We start from the raw sequence: 19,289 nt of genomic DNA on the forward strand, positions 1-19,289 counted from the left end.
CCAAAAGGACCTCATTTGCCCCTGACACCCGGACCCTCCTGAGTCGCCCTCCATCCGGCTCTTCAGGGGCCATGGGATTTGGAGGGCTTGTGAGCGCGTCTTTCCTAAGAGAATAAAAGTGTCTCAGAGGTCATTTCTGGGCCTAAGACCGCCTGAGCTTCCTCCGCCCTTGGAATAAAGGGGGAAAGCTGGCTGTGAGGTGAGGGGGGAAGGGTGGGTCCCCAGTGGTGATTGAGGGTCTCTAAAACCAGGGTCCAAAGCTACGAGTCCAACACCCCCTGCCCTAAGACTCCAGCTGTCTCGCGCTGACCGTTTTGGGGTCGTTTTCCCAAAATCCAAAAGAGCTCGCCAACGCCGGAGGACTTTCAGATCATTCCAGAGCCGTGGCTCTGATTTCAGTTGGCTCCCCTAACAGCGTGGGCACGACCAAATAAGAACAAAACTCCATCGGAAAAGAATGTTAAATTTCAAACGTTTGCAATGACATTTTTCCCCTCCACGAAGAAAAGTCCCAAGTGTTCGAGAACACCCCCCAGAAATTTAGCCCCACTTGCTGGCCGAGCTAGAGGCTGGGAGTAACTGACCGTGTGTCCCTCTGGGGCTCTGCAGGCCTTCACTACCTGTTCTTTGCCCCCACCTTTCTGTGCCTCATTTTCTGGATCTTTGTTCCCTGGTTCTCAGGGCAAGCGCCTGCACTCTCCAGCCTTTTCAATGAAGGCTGCGGTGCATGACAGTTTACAGCCAAAAACTTCCTCAGGCCCAGCTGTAAAGAATTCCTGGCTGGTAACAATGTGCCTCCTTGGGAGGGAGGCGGCGCTCCCAGCTCTTTCTCCCGCAAGGTCTGTCTCTGCCTGGGAAGCCAGCCATTCGAGTGAAATACCCAAAAGGGCCAATGGCTGGACCTCAGGATGCAGATGGTCATCCCCAAAATAACCTGGCAAACCCTTTACCAGAAATCTCCCCCACCACACACACACGCACACACGCCCCTCAATTCCCAGAGAGGCAGTTTTCCCCAGGCCCAACCCTTCCCAAGCAATAAAACCATCTGTCTTTTAGGAGCAGGCACCCATGATGCCCTAACAGGCTCAAGGCCAGGGGGTCAGGGGACACACTGGGGGACCCTTCTTTGCTGGGAGAAACACTACATTTATTTTCTGATTCTATACTTTGCACTCCGTGTAGAATATACTGTGTGTCACGCAGACACGTAGTGTGTGTGTGACCATAAAAACCTCAGGCCTGAATCACGGGTCACATGTTAGTGGGTTTTCCTCGCCTTTGTTCATTTTGTCCTTCTACCGAGCTCAGTCTCCCAACCCGGGAAGCAGAGCTGCCAAAGGCGTCGGCAAGTCCTAAAACTAAGACCATGAAGGAAGGGTGCTTCCTAGCAAGTCATTTCTGTCACCAGTTGGTCGGTTTGTCTCCCATTGAATGAAACCCAGTTCATTTTAGTATCGGTTTTAAGGCTGCATCACATAATTCTTTGGACTCTTCACCCTTAAAATGTTTTCAAGGCCGTTGGGTTGCTTGGGGTGCCTCTGGTCTGCGGAAAACACACAGCCCAGCGTCAGGCCGTCAAGCAGGCGCCACACAGCCTCCTCAGCGGCGGGCACCCCCTCAGCCGCGGGCACCCCTCAGCCACGGGCATCCCCTCAGCAGCAGGGACCCCCTCAGCGGCGGGCACCCCCTCAGCCACGGCCCGGCTGACTGTCAGCTGCAGAGAGCCCAGAAGCCGGGTCCCCCCTCACTAGACGCTCTGTGTGGCACGGGACGCCGCATGGTTTCCTGACAGTTGACACATTAAAAGCAAACAGACATGCGGGGCAAGAGGCTCATGCCTGGGCCGTCCCGGACCTTCCGAGCCCGAACGGCGGCTGCCGGCCCTTCGGACTCCAGGCGGCAGAGGCGAGCTCGGGGGGCAGCCGGCCTGCCCCCCTGCTGGGGCGGGGAGCTGCAACGTGTCCCGTGTGGACACCTCGTTTCGTCCACCCCTGGGGCGTGGGCTTCTTCACGGTGTGTAAGTGGGGTCCCGTTTCCTGACCTCCCTTGAATGCAGGCGGAGCCTTTCCACGGTCCGGCCGGCCGTGGCCCGGATTGCCGTGGCTGTCGCCGTCGTCCGGTCTTCCTCGGGGCTCCCTGCGGCCCCCCGGCCCTACGCCTGCTCCGTTTGCCTGCGTGCTCCCGCGGCTGTGGCCCCGGGCCTCTCTGCACACAGTAAGTGGCTTGTGACGTGTCCACCGGCCTCCGTGGCCCTTTGATTCTACTGCGTGGGATGGAGAGCTCACTTCTGCGCGGCCCTCCCTCCCCCAGGTCACCGGTCCTGGCCGCACTGGCCTCTGTGGGCCTCCCGCTCCTCGAGGCTCTGCTCCTGCTCCCCAGAGGCCACAGCTTTCGGGGCCTCACCGAGAAGGTCCAGCAGTCTTCTGGATTTATCGTCTGCTTCCGGTAGTTCCCTCTGCCCCGAGGCCGCTTCTCCTCGGATCCCTACAGATAATCCCATCACCTTTCGCCCTCGACTCTAGGCCTCAAGTTATTCCCTTACCCTGCTCACTCGCCCTGCACTGGGCGGCCCGCGGCTGGCTCTCCGTGGCTGGCTCTCCGTGGCCCTGCTGCGGCGGACACCGTCACGCCCTAAACACAGGCGAGACGCAGGCTCCGACCACTCACCGCAACGTCAGGTCTCAGCCTGTGGTGGGGACTCGACGGGTCCCCGCTGAGGGACGGGCTTGGCAAAACTGAAATGCAGCCTGGAGGGTGTGTCCAGGAGGAGCAGGGGCCACTGTCCCCAGATCCACCTGGACACACGCTCGGGAGCATCGTCACGACGCAGGCCGCACTGTCAGCCAACACTCACTAAAATGCACGAGCCTGGTCTTTTTTCAGTCGCACACGCGTGGATTCAGTCATTGTCTCAAAGACGTTACAGGGGGAGTCCCTGTGGACACTGTGTATAAAATGAGGCCCAAAGAACGAACAGAAATTAACTCTTCCAGAGGAAGCAGTGAGTGTGAAGGGGATAGGAGCCTCCCTCCAGGCTTAGAATTACGCCGCAAATCCTGACGGGAGACTCCACTTAGTATCGAGGTGATGATTATATGCATAGCACCGTGGGGCCGTCTCGCTCCTTTCTTTGTATCTTCTCTATACCTACACCTACATTTTGGAAAACCCCATTTTGGTACCAAATGACGTATGAGGTCTCAAATCTATTCCCTGGGAAGAACCCACGCCTGGCCAGCCCTGATTTCCACCATCGCTCGTCAGCAGGAAGGGCGGACCTTAGGGCCGAATCCTCCGGGGTTGTGATCGTTGCTCCGACGAGGGCTGGTGCAGCGGCCGGGGCTCAGAGCTCACAGACCTGACGTCTGTCTGAGGGAGCAGAGGCAGCCTGGGGGGTGCGGGCCGGGGACAGGGCCGTTCCGGGCCCGGGAGCGGAGGACAGACCGCGCTTTCTGTGGAAGAAGCCAGCGAGAAGCAGCAAGGCTGCACGTGGGATTTGAGGACGTGCGGAGACACGGAGACCCGAGGAAGGCAGAGAGCATCGGGATAGAGATCCCGATGGAGAGATTCTGGAGCCAAGATGAGAACAGCAGCTAGGAGAGAGTGGCCTTTTCGTGACAGCAGAGATTCAAAGACACAGTCCCCGATCTAGGGAGGCCAAGCTGGCAGGACATTCTGTGTTGAGACAGACGTGCTAAGTGTGAGATATGGGAAGTGAAAGGGGGCAGTGGGCCGGGAGGTACGGGGGGTGAGGCCCTGAGCAGACTGCTTGAAGGGGGTGGGCTTTCAGCATCTTCAAGGATAGTTGGGAAGATCCTGAGAAGGTCTGCAGGGTAGTCTGGAAACGAGTGGGGCGCTTTCAGGGGGGTCCTATAGAAATTCCCATAAATACACAGATGAAGACAAAAAATGAACAACAAAGACTAAGACAGCGATCAAATTACAAGAATGGTTTGGGGGTGGCTAATCTGGGGGCAGGAGAGAGAAGACAAAGGCAGAGCCAGGCAGGCTGCAGCTGGGGCCGCATGGGGCCCACTGGGGAGGACAGAGGACGGAAGTGCCCGAGGGGAGCCGGCCTGGCTCCCGCGTGTCTGGTTGGAAGGATGGGGAGGGAGGAGCTAAGATAGGAGCTCCCTACATATCAGATACCAGACTGATGGTAAAAATGGGGCCACAGGAGGGCTTAGCAGGGCTGTGAGGAGAGATCCTCGAGCAGTGGTCCATTTGGAAATGAGAATTGGCACGTTCTGCGTACAACCGAACTCACACAGCCGACGGGCTACTGCCAGCCCAAGCCCCGCCTCAACCGCGGGAGCTGAGGCCTCTTGCACACAAGGAATGGTCCACAGCACCCTCCGGACAGCAGCCCTGCCAGGGGCCGAGGGCCTGGCTCATATGCTCAGGCAGCTAAGGCCCGCAGACAGACAAACAACGGAGCGGCAGCTGGATTTCTGACTTCTCTTCTTCTAAACCCACCTAGTTTCCACTAGACCAGCTTCTGCACGTGCGAGTGGGAACAAAGGCACCTTCCCCCCCTCGCCCACCACATGCACTCAGCCAGGCCTAGAGGGGACCTGGTGTGTGTGTGTTTGGGGAAGGGAACAGGTTGGCTTAAACACTTTTGAAATCTGAAACAAACTTTAATCATATGAAGGATGACAATATGCTAGGAGGAAGGAAAATCTCATCCCTTAAACAATTCGCCATCCAGTGAGAGAGGTTGGAAACTAGAGGGAAGAGCAAAAGCCGACTAGAGCTTACAGCTGAATACTTTCTCCTCATCACCTTTCCGCAGAACCCTGTGGAAGTCTGTGCTATTCTCCTCCCCCTCTGAAACTTTCCATAGTAAAGTAAATGTAGACCCGAGAGGTAGAGAAGTTCCCCAGGGTCACACAGCGAGAAAGCCAAGCGATGCGAGTGGACTACAGTGATTCCAAAACAGGAGTAGGAAAACTCAAGTCATGTTCCTTGGTCTTTTACGAACTCAGTCTGTGCTTGTCCACTTGCTGCCCAGCTTCCCGCCATCATCATTAACCCCAGAGGAAGGTTTTTGCAAATGGCAGCTACTATGAGACCTCCTTCACCGGGGCATGGGAGGGGTTCGGGAGGTTGAAGGTCGTGAAGGAGGCTCGTATAGAGCTCTCTGCCAAGGTTTGAGTTCAGGCTATATGCTGTCATGGATTTCTCACGTCCCGGGCAAAACGAAATCGTGTTAAAACTTAACAAACCAATTAAAACTTAAATATGTGGGAATCTTGTTATTTTTTTACAACAGGCAATAATGTGAGTCATCAGTTGGCTAGTTGGCCAGAGAATGGGATTAAAGATCAGGTAAATCGTGGCCTTCAAATGAGAAGATCATTGGACACCTGTAGCCTGTAGCCCGAGTTTCTGTCGCCATTTATAACACAGATACGCTGGTTCCAAGGAAAGAGCTGGGAAGGCTAACGAGATGCCATTCTGAATCAGTGCCATTTCCAGTTGCGCACTGAGGAGGCAAAGGTCCTCCTAAAATCGATGGGCTCGGTGCCCAATACAGGGCCACAACTTGTTTCTTGAGTCTTTGGAAAACAAGCACCCCAATTAACAGACTAGCAGACTCGCAGAAGATTGAGATCTACAGGACTGCAACGTGCGGAGCAGTATCATTATAAAAAGTGTGCTCGCGGAAACACCTTCCATTACAAAAAATGTAACAAGCGTATCGAACCACTGATCAACTATTTGCCATAATCCTTGGCTTAAACGACTAGACCCAATCTAGCACATTCTTTACGTGCATTTGGCTTCCCTATCCATTTGGCCATACACGAGCATCTTGCCCCTACAGTCTGTTCTCAACACAGTAGTCAAAATAAACTCCTCTTCCATGTCCCTCCCTAGCCCCAGATACTTGTGGACAGCAGGGCTCTGGTGCTGGCACGCTGGGAAATGACTCTGATACAGAAGTAGCCTTCAAGTTCACGACCAGGAAGGCTGTTGCAGGAATCACAGAACAGAAGGATTCACAGACCGAATGAAGAGGCTCAAATCACAGGGTTCAACGAAATCAACTAGAGACACACCGTGAGAAACAAAGGAAAGGAAATGGGGCAGGTCAACTCACTTGGGTGGAAGACCCTCACTACGTGGACTCAGGTATCTGGTGGCTCCATCACATTCCCGATGACGGTGTGGTGATGAGGACCAACGCTGAGGCTGAGCAAAGCAGCTCAGTAGATGCCTAGAGAGTAAATCCTATGGCGAACCTTCATGGATTCATGACCCAGCATCAACAGGACACACTTGCGGGCAGTCTTGTTTCGTCTGACCCGTCACCCCATCTCCTCCACCTCCAGCTCACTCTGAGGGGAATCCCAGATGTCAGAGCCTCATCCATAAAAGAAATATTGCAGTATGTATCCCTTAAAGATAGGATTCCTTTTGGGTGAAGCTAACCATACTAATACCATTATCAAACCTAAAAAAGAATTCCTTAATATCATCAAAAATCTAGTCAGTGTTTAGGGCGCCTGGGTGGTGCAGTCAGTTAAGCGTCTGACTTTTGGTTTCAGCTCAGGTCATGATCTCAGGGTCCTGGGATAGAGCCCAGTGTTGGGCTCTGTGCTCAGCATGGAGTCTGCTTGAGATTCACTCTCTCCCCCTCTCTCCCAGCCCCTCCTGCTTGTTCTCTCTCTCTCTTTCTAAAATAAATAAATAAATCTTTTAAAAAAAATCTAGTCAGTGTTCAAATTTCCCTGTTGGTCTCATGAGTTCATGAGGAAATTCTTATACGTATCTTTTGATGCTCTGGTACAAGAATTTCCATAGCTGGGTTATAAGCCTAGAAAGGGTATTTCTGGGTAATGTCTTCCTTCAGTATTTCCAGAAGATCTGAATTGTTTTCCAAAGAGGTTACACCAATTGTATATGCCACCTGCAGTGAGTGAGTTTCCACTCGCTTTGCAGCTTGCCCAACAATGGATATCATCAGATTTTATCATTTTTCCTATCTGTTAGGTTTAAAAAGAATGTTATGGTTTCAAATTGCATTTTCCTGATTACTAAGGATTTTGAGTATCCTGTTGAATCTTCTTTTTTAAATTCAATTGCAGGAGTTCTTTTTAAATGTCGGCACCAATCATTTGTCGATGTTATGAACAGCAAACATTCTCCCACTCTGTGACTAGACTATTCCCGTCCTTGATGATGTCTTTTTGTGAAAAGAAAATCTCCATTTCAACATGGTCAAATTTATCACCCTGTTCTTTCCATTTTACCGTCTTTGTGCCTTTGTTTAAGAGAGCCACTCCTGTCCCCAAGATAGCCTCCTATATTCTTAAAGTTTCATAGTCCTGTCGTTTTATGTTTAGGACTTTAATCCACATAGAATTGACTTCTGTGCATGAGATGAGGCAGAGATGCAGTCTCAATGGGGAAAACCAATCGTCCAAGCACCGTTTGCTAAATCATCCACTGTCTCACCAAAGATCAGCAACAAATCTGCTATGCAGCTTCCACTATGCATCTGATTTTGGAGTCTGATTTTTTATGCTAGGCTCTCCCTATTCTAATTCATGGATGCTTTTATCCACCCTTGAACCAAAAAAGTGCCGTTTAAATTGCTATAGTAAATCAGGGCCTGAGATCTTGTAGAACAAGCCCCACCTTACCACCTTCTGTTCCCAGTGTGTCCTACCTGTTCCAGCCAGTAGCTCCTCTATGATAACTGCAGAATTAGTTCATCAAATTCCATGAAAAATTACTGAAATTGCATTAAATCTAAAAATCAGATTGAGGAGAACTCACACCATTTAAATATGTGGTATTTCTATTCAAGAGCACAGGTCTTTTTTAATGTCTCTCGATGTTTTATGATTTTTTTTCATAAAGGGCTTACACATTTTTTTACAAATTAACTCATAGATAATTTTGATTGTTACCATAAATGTAATTTTTAAAAAACTATTTTATAAAATTTTTTATAATTTTTATGTAGACACTTATCCCATTATAAAATTTCACATAAATCTCATACAGAATCTCATTATAAAGCAAACACTTAGTAACCACCACCCAGGGCAAGAAACAGCCCATTTCCAGCATCCAAGTTCCCTTCCCCATCAAGAGCCCCTCTCTCCCTTTTAAAGTTAACCATTTTCCAGAAACGTATGATACCTTCTGGCCTTGCTATGTTCTTTGGGATTTTTCTATTACAAAAAATAGTTTTATATCTTTTGTAAATGTTGTAGCTTCCTTTTTTTTTTTTTTCTTGCTTATAATACTGGCCAAACTTCCAGAAGAGTCTTGAATAGAAATGAAAAGAACAGGCATCCTTCAATTGCTCCCAACTTCAGAAAGGATTCAATATTTCACCATTAAGTACATTTTTTTATAAATACATTTTTAGGTACACTAACAAATTGAGTAATTTCCTTTTTACTCATCAATTGCAATAATTTTTTATTAGAGCAGAAGTTATTGAAATGAACTCTATATTACTGGGGTTAATTTGTTAAGATTTTGCTTAGGACTTTTACAGCTACATTCTTGAATGAGAACAGCCTCCTAGGTTATGCTGGGTTCACAAAAAGAGTTGAGAGATGTGCCTTCCTTTCTCATTTTCTGGAGAGCTCACATATGAATGGTGGCATTATTCCTTACTTAAGTATTTGGAGAATTCACCAGGGAAATCATAGAGGCCTAGAGTTTTCTCATTTTCTTTGTTAGAAGGTTTTGGAAATTATGTATTCAATAACTAGGACTATTTAAATTTTCTATTTCTTCTCACTAAAATAATTTACAAGAATTTATTCAATGTTACTATTGAGATGTCATCTGTTTTTCTAATTGTTATTCCTTTGTAATGATCCGTATTTTCTCCCTGGCGTCTTTAAAGAACTTCATTTTACATTCGCTGTTCTTTTTATGTATTGCTCTTATGATTCCTTGGGATCCCTAAATCTAAGGATTGGTTTCTTTCATCTATTCTGGAATTTTAAAATTTCTTCATTGATATATGCTTCTTCCCCATTCTCTCAATTATTCCTGCTGGAGCTATAATTAAACATATGTTGGATTTTCTTACTAGAGCTTCTGTTTCCTTTGACCCCTCTGTTATATATTCCATTGCTTTGTTTCTGTGCTGTATTTTGGATAATCCATCTTGATCTATATAGTTCACTATCTTCAGGCATGTCGAACCTATTCTTTAACCCCTTCATTATTTTTATATTTATTAATTTTCCACTCTAAAGGCTCTATTTCATTCTTTTTCAAACACTTTTGATTTATTTTAAGAGTCTCCTAATGCTTACTCATAATTTAAAAATTCTTCCTAAAATTTAGACATATAAATCATACTTAGGTATTTTCTTCATCTTTTCATTTCTATTATCTCGACCCTCTGTGAGTCATATTCTGCTGACTCTTTTTTCTATTTGTTCTCATTCATGGTTCTGGGTTTCTGTATGAACAATGTCACATTTATAATGAATATATGATTTAGTTGATGATGCTATTGTTGCCTATCATAACTTTGAATGAAAGAAACAGAAATCTGCCATTTAATTGTTTCTTTGAGAATTTCAACATTTCTTCATCCTTTCCATCATGGCAAGATGCTAGTCTCATTCCTGGTCCACATAGTTGGTCCAATATCGTCTTGCTGTCCTGACCTCCTGGAATGAAGGAAAGGGAAAACTATATATAAACTCCAAAAGCCAAGTGTACCTACTGCCTCTTAGAACCCTAATTCTTGGCCATTTTTCCTATTCACCAAGGAGTTAAGAAACAATTTACCACCACCACCACCCCACTCCTGCTATCATCCTGGGACTCTCCTCTCTTCAGGCTGCTGACCCATCTAATTCTCAGCACCAAAATCCCTGTGACTTTTGCCCCTTTTGCACCCAGGGCAGGTGTTCACTCTCTTGCCTCTGGGCATTGCCCATAGCTGCTCAGACTCAGAAATCCTGCTCAGCATCCTGCTTTGACCACAACCTCCCATCCTCCAACATCTCCTTTTTTCCTTCCCACTCTTAACTTTCCTTTGCTTTCCTGGGGCTCTATGTCATCTAACCCCCTGGGCAGAGAAAAGACAGGAGCCAACCACAACGTGGTGAGTTTGAATCACTTGTTCAAGTCAGAGGTACTGTGGTCATCCTGGGAGGAGCAGGCTCACCCCTTTTGTGTTCTGGAAGCTTAATCCTAAAGGAAAAGAGAAAGAGACAGAGAGACTTGAAGACTATATTTAAATTATTTTTGTCTCCACGCAAATCTAAAAATGGTATTAATGCCAATGCACATTATTTTCTGCAAATATAAGATTTTTTCCACTTCAATGAACTTCATAACATCAAACATTTTGGGATCAAAGATCCCCTTTAAAACCTTAATTAAAAAAAAAAAAACCACTCTGAATCCTTTCTCCAAGAAAAATCATAGGTACATAATCATATACAATATATTTTAAGCATTTTAACCACCACCCCCAAGTTTATAAATCTTACGTTAAACACTACAATCTACTAACACTTGCCAATAGATTTCCCCATTCAGTGGCTCTCTGAAGACTGTTTCACTTGTAAATTTTTTATTGTGTGTATGTTCACACTTGTCAATATCTATGCCTCTTTTTTTGATCATATGAATCCATAAGGCTATTATATCTCAGATTGGAAATTACGATCACTGGGGAAATCATGGAAACATTCTTCAAAATTTTGGAAATGAAGCATATACATTTTGTATTAGCATTTTATACTCAACAATTCTGCTTCGGAAAGTGTTTTGAGAGCCACAGATATTGGCTAAATAAAACTGCATCTGCTTCTAACAAAACACACTAATACTCAGCAAAACCAATTACCAGAGAAATGAAAACAAATCACTATTAACAAGAGTGTGGGTGCATGCATGTGCTCGTGTGTGTGTGCAGGAAAAAAAAAATCTCTGTTGCAACTTGCATGAAAATCCAAACGACAAAATGACTCAAGAGCGTACACCTGCTGTATGTGTTGGCCTGAAGTTAACATCCGTAAAGCATCTATAATTTAGTAAAATTTGAGGACAACCCAGGAAACAGAGATCAGAGGACAACGGGTGTGAGATGATCCTATCCTGTCTTCAGTTATGGGTTTATATCTGGGTGCCCAGAAGAACGCCATCTGTGACAGAGTCAACTGGAATTAAGAGGAACGCCCAACTCCTTACCGGCCATCGGCCAGCAATGAGTGTGTGCCAGATTTCTCAGGCTTTCTAAAAACCACCTGCCTCTGGGCTAAGCTTCATCTTTATGGTGAAAGAGTATGATGGTTACACTTTAAAGTGTAAGGTGCATTATTTATTAAAATAGTAACTTTGTAAGGACTCCGGAAAAAAAAAAGTGGATATTGACAAGATTGCAAGGTAGTGAGACACTGCCTCCAGGTGCCTCGTCCTGAAGGCTTTCCCATGCCACATCAGAATGATACCACTAAAAACACCTGCCCCACAAACACCACTGAAGCTAACCAGAGGCGGGGCTGCAACTGTGTTTCTCCCTGGTAAGAGGCAGGCTGGCGGATGCTGCTTCTGCTGGCAGACCTGGTCAATGGGAACGGATGTAGGGTGCCAGGCAAAGGAGCACGTACTCCACCACATACTAGATGCTCTCTACGACGGCTCCCTGCGTTACCTGGGGATGTGGAGCTCGGCTTGTACAAAGAGCTCAGCGTCAAAAAAAAAAAAAAAAAAGAGCTCAGCGTCAGAGAGCTGGTAGCACGTGCTAGGTGGACGTAAAGCACCTTATCAACCTTACTTAACTGAGTCCTCACAACCCTACAGTAGGTACCCCTGTAACCACTGTACAAAACGACACAAGGAGGAAAGCAAGGCCAGGCCTGACAAAGGCGGACGGGGCAGACAGCAGTCAAATCAGCACCGGGAATGCCCATGATGCCATCCTGCCTCAGAGCGAGAAGGGTGGTGGGCACTACATAGACACAGACGGAAAACTGAACCAGAAGGAGCTCATTCATTCCTTCAAGAAAAATTAACCGAGCTCCTGCTGTTTGCCAGTGAGTGAACCAGGAGCAGGGGGCACTGTGGTGAGCAAGACAGCCGGTGTGTGCCCCCCTCCCCCCGTCACTGGGTTTCCAACTGGGGGGGGCATTTGGGGAGGGGTAGGCAGACAAGCGAAGAGCCCATCTGTGGCCGGAGGGGTGGACATCGCTCGGTGGGAGGGACAGCACAGCCCCCACCCTCGGACGGGGCCCCGCTGCAAGGCTTCCCTGGGAAAGTGGGCTCAGGCTGACATCTAGTGTGGAAGCCTGCCACACTTGATCTGGCACTCCTAGCTCTCAATTCCGTTTACCCTGTCACTGTCCAATTCTCAAAATCTGCAGCTTGGGATTTTTGCAATATTTATCCTTTCTGGCATTTTTCTAGACCACTCACATGCCACACCGGGCTGCTCGGTGTCCTCTGGTTTTCCGATTGGGATCTTCTGTTTTACCAGCTGGGCTGTCGCCTTTCAGGAAGCGGAGGGTGGGCAGTGCTGTGGGCGGTGGGCCATGCTGTCCAGGTGGCCCCACGTCCCCTGTCCTCCTGCCCCTGGGCCCTGGCCGCACTCCACGCAGCCCGTGTCCACTTGGGATCAGGTAATCCAGCTTTGGGAAGCAAACGTGACCTTCAGCTTTTGTTGTTGCCATCTTCATTAATGTCAGAATATGAGCAATAACTTTTAAAACAGAACTTGGTAAAGTTGGACTAGAAGGATCATTAAGAGGTTTATTTATTCATATTTTAATTTTTTTCATTGCATACTATTTGATATTTTAGGAGAGAGTTCCTTATTGCCAAGAAATACCATTACGTCCCCTATCATACTGCAGGAATCGCCCACCCGAGTAGGGGCCTCACTGGGCAGCGCCCTGGCGGTGGAGGGACGGGGCAGAGAAACCAGAGAGCGGAAAGGCCAGCGTTGCTTTGGCTGTGCTTTGCTTTTAAGTCAGACTCAAGGTTATATTTTTATCCCTGTAAAACTAAAACTGACCTCTCTCTTCTCTGGCCACCACATCAAGATCCAGAATGGAAATGCAGTTGGATACAAATGGCATGCTTCTTCATCCCACACTCTAGGTGGTGGCCGCTGCTTACAGGCAGCCCTCCTGCATGCATCAGAGCTGTCATTGGAGAGTCTGCTAACACGCAGCAGGGAAGCTTCCCGGTGCTGGCCCCTCGCCCATGGCCCCCCCGGGCCTGAGACAGAGCCTCACTGTGCGGCGTCAGCCCAAGACAACACTGACCAGATCTCCAGCTCTGCCCTCTGGGTCCACATCTGCAAACCAGCCGTTCCTCTCCAGCAGTCTGCTCAGGGTAGCACCAAGCAGAGAAAAGCAAACACAGAAGCAAGCTGTCAAGCTCAGCACTCCTTGAACACACAGTGCTGTTGTTAGAATGTCCTCAATATTTTTTCTTGCCAGAGCCTTTGGCTCATATTCATATTGAACAAAGCAAAGGTAAACGGTGGGTGAAGAAGGTCTTCCGGATCCCATGCAACATGCTTTCGTGTTCGGAAGAACTACACAGATTATACAGATTTTCGGTATGAACCCCACCCATTATTATAGCCCATGAAATTGCATTTTCCTTGCACTCCTTCAGAGAATTAAAAAGAAAGTCTGGCAATAAAATGGGCCTCAGTCTGGGAAGTTTGGGGCCAAAGAAGAGCTGATGGTTGGAGGGATGGCTCCCGGAGCGGGGCTTGTTTCTGCTAGGCCGTTTGTGGGTGTGGACACGACAGCCTCATAGTTCTAAGCCTGTTTTCTGATCTGTGATGAGAACTCGGGTCAGCCAGAGGGATGTCGGGGGGATGAAGTGACGCAGGTGCTCAGGGAAGCTTGCACAGGCCCTCACTAGCTGCCACTTGGCTCTCAGTGCTAGTGAGCAATGAACGTGTGTCCCCGTGCTGTCCCCTCCCCCGCCTGCATCCTAGGCTTCCCTGTGACTTTGGGGACAGAGGAGGGGAAGCTGTCTCGTAAGGAATTCCCTTCAGGCCTCCATCAGCCCTGGAGCCTCCCCTGGGCTCTGTCCCAGGCCAGACGACAGACCCCACAGTGACCGCCGCAAGGACGTCTCCCTCCCCATAACACCATGGTGACCACTGCAGACCCCACTGGTTCTCACAACAGCTCGGTGAGAGCATGGAGTAATGATGGCCGTTGCTGCAGTATGTTCGAGGACATAGACTCTAGAGCCAACAGGAGAACTGCTCAGTGTCACCGGCTACTAAGGGTGGCCTTGGGCCAGGCCCCAGGGGACTTCTTCCTTCCTTCCCCCTTGCTTCTCCCAGTGAGGCCGGTGAAGCAGGGTCCAGGGTGAGCCCCCCTGGGCAAGCCCACAGCAAGGCCCTGGGCACTCTGAGCAGGGCGGGGGGCGGGGGACGGGGGGCAGCAGGCCGAGGGGAAGCAAGAGCCGCTGCCCCTACACAGGGGCCCCTTCACGCTGGGATGAGGCAGGTGCCTAAAGGCCCGGCCTGCCATTTGTCTCTGTACACACGATACAGCAAACACCAAGGTAGAAACAAACACAGCCTTTTATCAGCTCCTGGGGAACAGCTGTTGACAAATTGCTTTTCTTGGGAAAGGACTCAGGCCCACGGGTGGGTACACAAGAATTAGAAGATGCGGAGCCGGCCTTTGAGGCACCAGGAACTCAAACAGCTAAAGAATGTACTTGCGGATGGGCAAGTTCGGCCCCAACTGAGGCAGGAGCTCGTGAAAGAGGTAGATACATCCTGGAATGCCTCCTGGAGGAGGTGATGGGTCAGCTACCAAGAGGGAAGAGCTCAACGGAGTGGGTGGAACCCGGTCTCCAAAGACGGACTTTGCCTGCCATCTAAACAGGACTGGAGTGGAGAAAGGAAGCTAGCAAATATGTTAGCCGGAAGAGTCCACAAAACGTGGTCTGGTGTGCGCACATGCCATCCGAAGGCAAGGCACGTTAGTGCTGAGCCTGGTTCACCAGGTTCACCTCTGCTGGGCAGAGCTGGCCAGGCTGCTGCCCCTGTCTCTGCAGCCCCTCCCTGGCTGGAACCTGAGCCCACCACCCGAGGGCGGGGTCCTGGGGCACCCCTGCCTGGGGCCTCGGGGTGTTTACCGATGCCTTGGGTCAATGCTCAGGGAGGAGATTCGGCCAACCCTGTCACCCTCCATTTGGCCGGGGAGCTGACGCCCTGCAGCGCTGAGATGCACCCCGCACGTTCGAGGCCTTGCCCGAGCATCAATGCAAAAACCAACACACCGGGTGAAACTTTGCTCCCAGCTTGGCAGCAAATGCGTCAATTTGCGAAGGCATTCTTTGTTTCCAAGTGGGTTTTCCCTAGTCACTGCGTTGCAAAGAATCCAGAGTCTTCGCCCAAGGCTGCACACACACACACAGACACACACACAAGATAAGCAAATGTAATGCAGACCAAATGCAGAAAAGCAAAGCAAACAGGATTTTGGAAAACTTGGTCTTCCATCTATTTAAACTCAAAATTTTGCAGTTTTCTTAGCTACAAAAGTGAATCGGATGTCTCCTAAGCGAGTAAATTACATGCTATAGGGCGCCTGGGTGGCTCAGTTGGTTAAGCGACTGCCTTCGGCTCAGGTCATGATCCTGGAGTCCCGGGATCGAGTCCCACATCGGGCTCCCTGCTCGGCAGGGAGTCTGCTTCTCCCTCTGACCCTCCTCCCTCTCATGCTCTCTGTCTCTCATTCTCTCTCTCTCAAATAAATAAATAAAAAATCTTTAAAAAAATAAAAATAAAAAAAAATAAATTACATGCTATAAAGTGCCCCAAGGAACTCGGGGACCTCAACGTCACTGATGTTTTGGACATGACCCTGGCTTGGCCACATCCAGGGGCAGGAAGCAGGGGTCAGCCCACGGAAAAGGAGCTGACCCCCGTCTGCGCGTTTCTGTGATTACTTGGATCGGTTTAATCCAAACAAAGAGAATATTTTGAAGACGTTCGGCCAATTTTTGATGGGAAGGACCGCCGGCCGAGGGAGGTCACCGGAGCTCACGGAGCTGCCACAGGCGGGATCAGAAGCTGACGTGGGGAATCTTCGGGACAGGAGCCACATTTGCATTTCCGAGGCCAGACCACACTTTTCCTATATATTGCCATTTCCCCGACTGTTTGAACTGATTAAAGGAGCACAGAAAATTACTTACGCCCCTAAATTGCAACAACAAAGGCTGGGTTTCTCTCTTCAATCAAAACAGCATGGCTGGCTGATTCAAATGCTAATAGCCGGGCCTGAATTGGCCACTAAAAGGGAGACACTCTTCCCTGCAAATGACCAGAAAGTCACTCCTTTGCTGCAAGAATCTGCAGGATTCTTCCAGTTGGACGTTCTGTGAAATCGCCCCACGGGAAGCATCACGTGGTGGTCTGGGGTGCAGCCACGCTCCATGCGCGCGGTTCTGCAGGAGAGAGGAGAGCCTTCACTTTGAGAGAGCCTCTGACTCAAAGAACGGGCTCTCTTCTGTGACCCCCTCTCCCGGTTATGTGTCCCGGAAGATATCCACACGCACCTGGCAAAGCCGCCAGTTTGAGAGTTGGTTGCCACCATCTTAATTCCCCCTAATTCCGAAGTGCCTTGCTTCCCTGGGCTCTAAAGAGAGGAAGCAGCTTCTCCTTCTCTGCTCCCTGCCGCCACGCTCTTCGGTCCTCCCACCAGGCTCTGCTTGCTAGGGGAGCTGGACAGCCAGACAGACTTTGGGCCAGAAGATCCAAGTTCACGTCCTACCTCTCAGGTGTGACGCTGGGGCTCTGTGTCTGTGTATGCCGTGTACCTGTTCAGTCCTAAGGGAATGGGGAGACGGAGGCCTACCTCCTCCCACAGGATAGCAAAAATACCCACGATGCTCCCCATGGGATGTAGGGTCAGCAGATCACAGGCCACGGTACCTCCACCACTAAAGCGGACCCTGACCTACGTTTGGAGCCTGAGCCCCAGTCTCTGTGCCAAACACCAGTCTGGGACAGCACCCACTGATCTCAGGGTCCTGGGATCGACAGCACCCACCTTGTAACAGTGGACGAGGGGCTGAGTGCAGGGCATCTGCTCCGTGCCTGGGAAAGCCCTCAGTGTTGGAACACAGAGCCCGGGGAGGTGCCGAATCGGGGCAGATGATGTAGAGGTTTTAAAGACTTCTCTCTTCGGTCTCTCTTTTGCCATTCTTACAGTATTTTTTTAAATATTTGGTTTCGTGTTTGCCTGATCCACCAATCATGCGATTGCTCACATTCTGACTTCGCACCTATCCGGTGCCTAGTGTGGGGCACATCGCTCACCCAGCCACGCACTCTCGTGTTCCTTTGGTGCGTGGGTGAGGTTAGCTCTGTTCTGCTGACGTACTTGGGCTTGGCAGGAGCAACACAGATTTTAAGTTTGTGTGAATAAGACGTTTTAACAAGTTCCAGTTCTGAGGGAATTATTACATAACCCTCAAAGATAATGATCCCTCTCCTCCATGGCTACTCCCTACAGTCCCTGACAATCTCAAAGGACAGGACCTACTGTGGTTTACTGTGTAGATCTACACTATGTCGGTTTCTTTCTTATTGATTAGCCTTTATGACGCTTCTTTTACTGGGAAATCATCTGCAACACATTGGAGAGTGACAGTTCTTTCGTGGACCTGTGAAAAGGCTGTGAACACAAGTGTGGAAAGACATATTTAAAATAGGCATCCCCAGGGGTGCCTGGGTGGCTCAGTGGGTTAAGCGTCTGCCTTCAGCTCAGGTCATGATCCTGGGGTCCTGGGAGCCCTGGGACCGAGCCTAGCATCAGGCTCCCTCCTCTGCGAAGGGCCTGCTTCTCCCTCTGCCCCTCCCCCCACCCGTGCTCAATCTCTCAAATAAATAAATAAAATCTTTAACAAAATTGGCATCCCCGTGTGTTTTAGAAAGGAGCTCACCTCCTGGAGAAGTCCATGTTAGCAAGGGAAGCAGAATACATCTGATGCAAGCGGCGAAGGTATGCTTCACTTCGGGGATCCTTCTCGTCTGGTTTACAAATAATCTTGTTCTGAAAGAAATGTTTTACTTGTATTTTACGTTCATGTCCTACCTCCAGAGCTAAAACGTAAGACTGTCAAGGATGGGTACCCATCCCTCTTTACATCCTTAGGGCACAGTACTATGACACATGGTAGTGGTACATTGTAATGTTCCTTCAGACGAGCAAATCTAGCACTTGTTCAACCGAGTTTACACTTATTATGCTTTCAGATACATGTCAAAATATTCCGGGCACACTATAAATACTTAGACTCCTCGGCCTTGGTCGTCCAGGATAAATTAGTTGATAAGAGACCGAAAATGTCTCTGAAAAGCAGTAGTATCTGACAGAGAGCTAGGTTCCCCAGGCTCAGAATGGTTAAAAAAAAAAAATAGATAGATAGATAGATAGATAGATAGATAGATAGATAGATAGATAGATAGAATTAAATGTAACATAGTTAAGGGTGTTATCAAGTACAGTATTTGAGATATTTTAAAAGTGCAAAAACAGTCACATAAATTACAGCACTCTAAATTTAGAAAATAAGGAGAACTTATTTTTTTGAAGATGATGGAAGTAGCTGGAAAGTCAAAGTAAAACCCAATTGAATCCCAGTGGAAAGAATATTAGGTTTGAGATAATTTCAAAGAGAGGGAAAAACAAAAAACAAGAAACAAGTAGGAATTACAAGGATGGGTGTGGAAGGATGGATAGCGGGGACATTTTCAGGCCCCTGAGGTCTTCGTGAGGAAATTATTACGTGGGAATAAGAACACATCCTCAGTGAATGCTCCAAAGGAGAAGAGCCAGCGATGATCATGACCCATCCCTGAACTTCACGTCGGCCAGACAGAACCGAGCATCAGTAGTCACAGCACGCTGATCAGTTCAGGATTTCCCAGACTTGTCTGATGATTGGAATCACAGGAATTATCTGAGGAGCTTGACCAACGCAGACCAGCTAAATCCGCATCTTCGGAAAAAGGCCTGGAAGTGCAAGTTTTTACCAAGAGCCCCAGGTGACTGCTGTGATCCGGCACATTTGGGGATCGCTCCTAGAGCAGAGCACAGCTCAGGAAGACAAACTGGTAGTCAAGAGGCTGGTCTTCTCGAACAGCCCCAAACATATGCAAAGAACTTACCACTGTATTCTTCACCTAAAGAGCCAGATGTAAAGCTGGACTATATTAGTAATAGGACAAGATTTGTTTTATAGCTGGGATTTGTGAATATGCTCATGTTAAAGAAAGCATCTGTCCAAAT

The 19,289-nt window shown here is 48.7% G+C and overlaps 1 protein-coding gene across 2 annotated transcripts in view; it reads right to left on the reverse strand.

Moving 5' to 3' along the window:
• Positions 1–7,410: 7,410 nt before the first annotated feature.
• The window catches only part of LOC123836817 (uncharacterized), a 93,511-nt gene continuing 81,632 nt past the window's right edge, over positions 7,411–19,289 (reverse strand). The window contains exons 7-11 of one of the 2 annotated variants that reach the window (XR_010413851.1): positions 17,941–18,050; positions 17,046–17,672; positions 12,421–12,632; positions 10,094–10,191; positions 7,411–9,662 (exon numbers count right to left, since the gene is read on the reverse strand). Coding sequence is in view for 1 of the 2 variants with exons in the window: in XM_054505642.2 (XP_054361617.1) it covers positions 9,487–9,662; positions 10,166–10,191; positions 12,421–12,632; positions 13,272–13,332; positions 17,941–18,050 (585 nt within the window). In the remaining variant the exon portion in view is untranslated. Of the gene's footprint in view, positions 9,663–10,093; positions 10,192–12,420; positions 12,633–13,271; positions 13,333–17,045; positions 17,673–17,940; positions 18,051–19,289 lie in introns of both variants that reach the window. The other variant, XM_054505642.2, reaches the window with a different exon arrangement.

The sequence above is a fragment of the Mirounga angustirostris genome, unplaced genomic scaffold, assembly GCF_029215605.1.
Source record: "Mirounga angustirostris isolate CCGP_5_RB_7025 unplaced genomic scaffold, mMirAng1.0.hap1 SCAF_8, whole genome shotgun sequence".
NCBI classification, from domain to species: domain Eukaryota; kingdom Metazoa; phylum Chordata; class Mammalia; order Carnivora; family Phocidae; genus Mirounga; species Mirounga angustirostris.